This window comes from Elephantulus edwardii, unplaced genomic scaffold (genome assembly GCF_000299155.1).
Source record: "Elephantulus edwardii isolate Elephantulus edwardi_28Jun2011 unplaced genomic scaffold, EleEdw1.0 scaffold00151, whole genome shotgun sequence".
NCBI lineage: Eukaryota > Metazoa > Chordata > Mammalia > Macroscelidea > Macroscelididae > Elephantulus > Elephantulus edwardii.
Window position 1 is genome coordinate 2,789,779 of NW_006399901.1, and position 8,753 is coordinate 2,798,531.

The window sequence follows — 8,753 nt, forward strand, 5'->3', positions numbered from 1 at the left end:
AAAATTAATAAAATATAATTATAGAAAAAAAATCATCAACTATGAGCTGGAAGAAAAAAAAGTTGCTATACATTGTTTCGACAGAATTATCACTGTGCTAAAGGTTCTGGGAGGAGAAGGGGAAACTGACATTTCTCTGGCACAAAGAAACTTAGACTAATTCACAGAGGATCAACACCATATTTACCAACCGCTGATTCTTCCTCTTGTTTACAACTTTATAAGCCAATCATCAGTAATTATCAACGATCTGGACTGCATGGATGACTAATTTTCTACTCCAGAAGCTGGTGAGACATCTTGAATTTCTTCATTATTGGTTTTAAAATGTGAAATTGTTTGATGTGTAATTTTAATAATAGCTGGTATTATTGGAGGTGAACAGGCATTATTATCTTGTCACTGATAGTACAACCATTAATAAAGTAGTAAAAAACTAGCATCTGATGATTAATTAAAAAAGTATACAGAGACCAAGGCTTCTGGCTCCTATGCTGCCCAGGAGGAGACATTAGGACCTATTATATGGAGTTGTTGTTATGAGCCATCAAGTCACCTGAGACTCATAGCGACCCTATGTACACAGCTCTGAACCCTGCTCTATCCTGAGCCAACCCTACCGTCTCTGACACACCTACCCCCTCACCCCACTCACTGAGTCAATCACTAGTATCTGCTTACAAGTGTTCCTCCTCCTATGTGTTTTCATATTTGAGGCCTCAGCCTCAGCTGCATATCTGCTAGTCTAAGTGAGCTCTATTGTACATAGGGTTTTTGAAGGCCTGTTATTTCGGAAGTGGATGGCCAATCGTTCCTAATCTGCCTTAATCTGAATTCTCAGATTTAGAACATCATCTGACAGACAAGCATTTTACAGAAAGGAGTAGACAATTTCTCATAGACGCAACTAATGTATGAAGAAGGCTATTTTAATCTTTAACTCATGTCTATCTCCAAGAAATCCTTAAAATGCCACTTGGTAAATAACAGAGCTTAACTAGTGTATGAGCGTCTAAAACCAGGGGCAGCAGGTATATATACAGACAGGACAGGCATGTGACGCCTTAAGTTCATTTGAAAGCCATCAAATCAGTCTGGAATTCATGCTGGATTTTTTTATTTTTTTTTTAAATCAGGGGAGAGTGTGAACGCCGTCCGCCACTACCACAAATTACACAGTTCAGTTTCCCACATTTGGGGACTCACAGGGGTCAGCACGTCCAGAGTGCAACAGATGAGCCTCGCCCTGGGAAAACCACTTCTGTGATCACGGTATCTCCCCTGCCAGGTTAAGTATCATCTTGGATTTTTAAAACGGCAGTTCCTTTAACAACCATGGCTGACCTGGCCATCTACGCCAAGGATGACAATCCTTTTCTCTGAGGTCTCGCTGGTGCGGGCTAACATAATCTCTTGCCACTTTTTCACTGCCGTCAAACAGGTGCAAGATGCAGTAAGTTTGTACTCGACGGGTCTGGGGACAGGCACACCATTGTCAACAGCTCTGGTCCATCTGTCCCTTAATCCAGTGGCGCCAACGTCACTTTGTAATGAAGTTGCCCATTCTGGCTTGGCTCCACCTCCCAGTAAATTTCATTTTCTTTTATTTAAAGCAGACTTCAAGATGTTGCTCTCTACCACACTAGTAAAGAATGCTGCCTTGAGCATTACTGCGCTCTATCAGAACTCTGCAGCAGCAAACGAGTACTGTCGCTGGGTGCCACTGTGCAGCTGAGAACCACACACAATGATCCTGTGAACAGCAGATCTGAACCCCGCTCTATCCTGCGCCGTCCTCTCCATCTCTGACATACTTGAGCCCCGCAAGTTCCAAGCCATGGTTCAGTGAGGAATTACTTAACCTGGCCCTTCCAGCCACAGTCTTTGTTGCTAATACAATTAAGGTGCACAGCACCTTTGCAGGGGTGGGACGATGGACATTAGATGTATGGAACTTAACAAGAGGACTGGGTGGTTCTGTCACCTTGCTAGGCTTAAAGGGAAGATACGCAGACAGAGGAAGGGGAGTTGTTAACACAGAAGACAAAGAGAGGTGGTGACTCAGCAGCGACAGACTCGATCATGGCACCGATGGCAGCAGTGGGACCTGTCCACCCTGGAGGCTAAGAACTGTGACACACATTTAAGAAAGGTGGGAGCAGGGCCCAGTAGCTACAGTCACTGTGTCAATCCACCTCACTGAAGGTCTTCCTCTCTTATGCTGACTTATTGATTCCAAGCATGATCTCTTTCTCCAAGGTCTGCCCTCTCCTGACAACACATCAAGGATGTGAGAAGATGTCTCACAATCCCCGTGCGCTCCTTGGTTTAACTTTCTCTGAGAGAGAACTGTTTGTTCTTTGGCAGTCCATGAGACATTCAGTACTCTTCTCTAACACCACAGCTCAAAGACATCGGTTCTTCTGTCATCTGACACAAGCAACTCAAAAGATTAGTAGAGCAGCTTAGAGTGAGAATGATTGTGTAACTCACAGAAAGTAGTTAGTCACTGAACTGCACGCGTGGAAACTGTGAATCACTGTACAAACAAGACAAAAATAAAATCATAAAAGTGAAAATGCTTCTAGTAAAACAGAATCACCCTGTAACCTCAACTATACCACTGAGCCCAGGGTTACTACAGCTTGTCTTTGTCTTGGTTCTGAGGATGCCACACTTGATCTCAGGGCATTAAGGGACACTCGATGGCACATAACAACAACAGCAACGATACAGAGAAATCACCACCAGAATTCATCATGTGCCATTTCAACAGGGCCCTAAAGAAAACCTTACAGCCCATTTATCAACAGCTGAATCCTGAACCTGCCCGCTCATCAGAATCATTCAAGTGGTGTTTAAAAATAGAACTTGAGCCTTATTTTCTAAACTTCTATGGGTCAGAGTGAAGAATTTAAAATCTTTCAAGTTCCCCAATTCTCCTGATGATCAGCTAGAATTTAGAAACCAGCAATGCATCTCAATTTTGTCATCTGCACTTGAGACGAGAGTCGTTAGCGAGAGCCAAGAGAATTCAGGGCTCAGCCTCTCATAACTCTCTTTGAAATCTTACAATCACAACTCTTGAGTCTAGACGTATTCAAGTTCCTCTTATTGAGATGAGGTGTGAAGGTCCCTCTTGGCAATCTAGACGTCAGCCTGGGGCCATTTTAATCAGCCAACAGAGGAGTATTTTACCTTAAACGTAACTCTTTACAGCAGGCCAATAGGTCTCAGGCTGTGATGGCCATTCCACTCCAGCATCCTGTCACTGTCAGGATCTAGAAATCATCAGCTAATCAACTCCATTCTCTACAAACACAATCACCTTCTCAATTATTCATGCATTTGTGGACACTGAAAAAACTATGGACACTGGTCTTTCACTCAACTACCATTCTGGAGTAGTAAGTAATTCCCCCCCCCCCCTAAATTTAGTCCGTCCCCTGGAATGTTTGAAATGAAGGAGGGGTGCATTTCCTAAAAGCATCCAAGTCATCACAGGGTGAGTCTGACAAATGACAGAGTGGCCACTAAAGTCTAACTCCTCACAGAGCTATACAGTCAGAGTCCCATGATACCCGGCTTACAAACGTCCAAGTGTATAGAGAAGGGTAAGTTTGGGGAGAAGAACGAGTTTTATTTGACATAAACACAGCAGAGCTGTCTTAACTCTCTAGTGCTGCTATAACACAGATACTCCAAATAGACTGGCTTTAATAAACAGAAATGTATTCTGTCATAGTTTTGTTGTTGCTGTGTTATATGCCACTGACACACTTGCAACTTACAGCAACCCTATGTATAACAGCTCTGAACCCTGCTCTATCTATCCTGAGCCACCCTTATTGTAGGCTAGCCAAACTTAGGATACCACTTCTATTATTATTATTATTACTGCTGTTGTTAAGTGCTATCAAGTCACTGCACAGTGACCCTATGCACAACTGAGCAGAACCCTGCCCGGTCCTGTACCATCCTCATGAATGCTGCTGTGCAGGATTCACTGAGTCAATCCACCTCATTAAGAGCCCTCCTCTGTTTTGTGACCCCAGCTCTGGGGGAAGGCTACCTCTATCGGCTCTGAGGAAGTTCCTTGTCTCCTTTCAGAATCTGTGGGTCTGACAGCCCTTGGAGATTTACATGTGTCATGGCACCAATCTTCCCCTGAGTCTAGGAGTTTCTCAGCACAGGCACTCCTCCCCACTATTCATTCTTAGTAGTAGGTCGGTTCCTCTCTGCTTCTCTCTTTCCTTTGTTTTGTAACATAAAAGGTGATTCAAGCCAAACACCCCTTACAAGAGATCACATCTATGATCCGAGTAAGGATGTTGCTGTCAACAGGTGCTATCAAGTCAACTACAACTCATAATGACCCTATGAAAAACAGCTCTAACCTTGCCCTATCCTCCATCACCACTGTATCCTAATCTGGCCTCATTAACATAACAAGCACCCTCACTAACATAATATAATCCTGCCTTATCAACCACAGGCGGAACTACCACTTCAGATCACAAAATGGATAACAACCACACACACAATACAGGGAATCTGGGCCTAGCCAAAAGGATAAAAATTTTTAGGGGACACAATTTTGCAAAATTTGAAAATGTGACCCTACACTACGCAATGACACAACCTTGCTCGCTGACAGTGGGGAGGACTTAAAGCTCTAGCGGCGGAGGATCAAAGCCTTCAATATGGATTGCATCTCAATGTCAAGAAAATGAAAATTAGGGAGCCCTGTTGGCCTAGTGGCAAGAAGCTACACTGCAATCCCAGAGGCAGGTGGCTCAAATCTACCAGATGCTCCGCTGGAGAAGGAGGGGCAATCTCCTCCTATACTGGTCAGATCTGATTTGATACACACATTTAAAAAAAAAAAGAAAAAGAAAAAGAAAATCCTAGCCACTGGACTGAAAGACATAATAGATGGAGAAAAGACTGACACGGTCAACAACTTCATCTTCCTTGTTGGATCCACAATCAGTACACTTGGTACCAGTGGTCAGGAGATCAAGAGACGTATTGCACTGGGCTAGTCTGTAGTGAGAACCTCTACATATTATTGAGGAGCAATTTCAGTTTGAGTACTAAGGTGTGCCTGATTCAGACCATGGTCTTTTCAGTCGCCTGCTATGTATGCATTTGAGAGCTGGACAATGACAAAGGATGCCTTTGAATTGTAGTACAGGAGAAGAGGGCTAACTATCTCACAGACTGACAAAAGAACAAAGAGATATGTCTTCAAGAAGGTGTAGTCAAAGTGCTCCTTGGAGAAAAAAATCATAAAGTCTTGTCTCACATATTTTGTGCATATTGCTAGAGGACATCATGCTTGGGAAGGTGGAGGGATGGCAAAGGAGAGGAAGACCTTTAACCAGGTGGAATGACACAATGACTATAGCAACGGGCTTTTGTGTGTCAGAGACTACAAGTATAGCACAGGATAGGACAGAGTTCAGAGATGTTGTTTATTGGGTCACTATGGGTTGTACTCAACTCAACAGCATCTAACAACAACTCTATGCAATTATCTCTCACCAAAAGAATTCTGGGATATACTACCAAAAATCAGACAGCTCTCCCAGATCCGGGGTAGATTCTTACAAAATTAAATGTACAGCAAGAAGGCAAGAAGTCAAAGAGCAAATACATAGACATGTATGGGGCAGACAGGCATCTTTACGGTAACATCAACATGACCAGCTGACTCAGTTTTACAGAAGTGCTCGAAATTCGATACTTTATAGTGGGTTCTACAGTGGGGGGCAGGGGGGGAGTCAAAACCAGAATTTAGGCAGAAGCCACATTCATGGTATCAAAGATGTCAGATAAATTATGGTACTACTGGAAGAAATCTCAGTGTACAACCACCCAATCCACTCATGTTACAGTAAAAAGCACTGAAAGTCAAGTGTAAAGCAATGGCATCTTGACAAACTGGCCTGTGTTTCCTATTAGACTGGACTCAGCTGACCTGGACAAGGCTATGAGATAGAGAGGCAATCTGAACACATCATTCCAAATTAGCCTCAATTCTCACTGCCTCTTCTGTTCAGATTACTTGGGGTTCTTTAATGCTTCAGATTTTTTCACTTAGTAAATTATGAATGAAAGGAAACCAACTTTTTTTTCATTTTTATTAATTTCAATGAAAATTTACAGAGACTTTGGGTTTCCATTCATTCATTGCTACACTTTTCTCCCTTCCCAATCCTCCCCCCAGTATACTACCCTCTTGGAAAAGTAAAAGAAAAATTCTTTGTTTTATAAACCCTCCCCCAGGTCCACTCCACCATGGAGCCTTCACTCTGGACTCCTGTCATGACAAAAATACCTAATCACATATCCTTTTTAAATAGTTTTCTCCCTCATCTGTTTCAATGCAGTATACATTACTGAACCTATCTTTCTCAGTCTCCCCCCAGTCCCGATGTCAGTCCTGTTTTATGACAGTGGCACCATGCAGTATTTGTCCTTTTGTGACTGAGATACTTCACTCAGCATAATGTCCTCCAGGGTCACCCACTTTTAATAATATTGCATGAGTTCCATGTTTTTCAATGCAGTGTAGTATTCCATTGTGCGAACATACCACAGCTTCTCTGTCCATTCGTTTGTTGATGGGCACTTAAGTTGTTTCCAACTCCTTGCTATTATGAACAAAGCCACACTAAACCTGTGTATGCACATATCTGCTTAGATGCCAGTTATGGCCTCTTTGGAGTATATTCCCAGTAGTGGAACTGCTGGGTCAAATGATATCTTTATTTGCAACTTTTTGAGAAAGCGCTATACTGCCTTCCACAATGGTTGCACCATTTTATACTCCCACCACAGTGAATAAGGGTTCCAGTTTCTCCACAAGCTTGCCAGCATTTGTTGCTTGCTGTTCTGACTGGGGTGAGATGATATCTCATAGTTGTTTTAGGAAACCAACTTTTAAGCTTAATGCATTTTAGTCTCTAGTTCAAGAGACTAAATATACTGAGGGTCCGTTCTAAGTCAGCACTAGCCTGGGCCATGGTAAGCAACAAGACAGCTTATTATGGCGCACACAGTTCAACAACAATGCAGTCTGTTCCTATTGCATGAGCATGCCCAGGGAGCGGTGTACTTTGAGCAGTTATGATAAAGGAATTGATTATTTCAGTCTGGTTCCTGGTGAGTACCTTGGGATCCACATCACAAAAGAACAACAGTTTCAGACTAAGAAGGGAATGAACAGCCAAGATCCCAGCACCAACAGGAGGGAGCTCTAGCATTTCAGCCATGGGGAGTTTCCACAGAGAGTCCCTGGGGATTTGAGGACAGAAGGGAAGCCTGACACAATGCGGAAGGTATCAGCCCAAAGTCCACTGCAGACATGAGCTCAAAAAAAGCACGTTTCACTTCTTCAAACATTTGAAGTGTGGGAAAACTTAAAATGCAAGAGATAGTAATACCAAAGGAGGCTCCAAAGGGGTTCCAACTCATTCCTACCTCCCAGTCACCAGCAAGTTTGGGCGGAATCTCCAATCCCAGTCTCTCCAGCTCTCGCTCCCTGTACTTCGCATACTGTCGGTACCCTGCATACCCACCACCCGTTGCCAAAAGAATGGGCAAGGGGCGCAGCAGGTACAAGGCTCGGGCAGGGGCAGTGTGGATTTTTCTGGCATCTGCAATAAAAAACAGGAACATTTTGAGCCTAGGGTAGGACATGGGGCAGGAAGTCATGCAAACAAGGCACCAACAGGGTGGCCAGGAACATCCAACGCATCTCAAGGGTCCTCAGTAAAGGTAGCAGGACCCTGAATGGATCTGAAAGGGCACATGCAGCCCTCAGAAACATTAAGACTGTTTCATCTCCAAATTCTATCTATCATTAAGGACAAGCATCTCTTTTGTAGAAAAAAAATGCAGGACAACTGCCATTTCCATTTCATTTAGAGATTTAAGATGAAAATGATTATCAGAGAAGGTGAGGAACTAATCAGGGGGGGTCCCATTGTCCACCAAAAGGACTTAGCCCAAGTACCTTTTCTCAACAGGACTCTCTCATCGTGTTTTAAAAATCCAGGTCTAATTCTGACTCAACACTGGTGTTACCAAGCATAAAATCTTATAAACACAACAACATAAAAATAGAAATAATTCCATTTAAAAATGGCCAAAGGGTCTGAACAGACATGAGAGATTCAAACAGTCATGAAGCACACATAGAAAGCTGTTCCATGTCATTAGTTATGAGGGATATTTGAATCAAAACTACTTCATGTGCACAAAGATGGTTATGGCTACAATACAAAATACAGAGAATAGCAAAAATACAAAATAAAAAAAATACAGAGAATAGCACAGCTTAGCAAAGATGTGGAGAAATTTAGAACCCTTGCCCACTGCTGATGGAGATGGAAAGTGGTCACTGTTTTGACAAACAGTTTGACAGTTCCTCATAAAGGTTAGTACATCACTGTGATCAGCAATTTCAATCCTAAGTAAACACCCAAAAGAAATGAAAACACGTTCATGCAAAACAAAATAATTAACAAAGCATGAATGATTATAGCAGCAATATTCATACAAGCCCCAGGGTGGAAACAAGCCAAATGTCAATCAAATTGATGAATAAATAAACACAATTTTTTAAAAATTTATTTAACAATAGAAAAGGGATAACACACAGGTGTTGTTGTTAAGTGCCGTCGTCATAGACGATTCATAGCGATCCTATGAACCAAAGACCTTAACTTTCATTGTTTCTCCAA

General features: G+C 42.6%; 1 protein-coding gene across 1 annotated transcript in view; it reads right to left on the reverse strand.

Annotated features, from left to right (window-relative positions):
* Nucleotides 1–7,664, reverse strand: part of PISD (phosphatidylserine decarboxylase) — a 46,871-nt gene extending 39,207 nt beyond the window's left edge. The window contains exon 1 of the mRNA XM_006894809.1: nucleotides 7,489–7,664. Within this exon, the coding sequence (XP_006894871.1) occupies nucleotides 7,489–7,664 (176 nt within the window). The remainder of the gene's footprint in view (nucleotides 1–7,488) is intronic.
* Nucleotides 7,665–8,753: the final 1,089 nt, after the last annotated feature.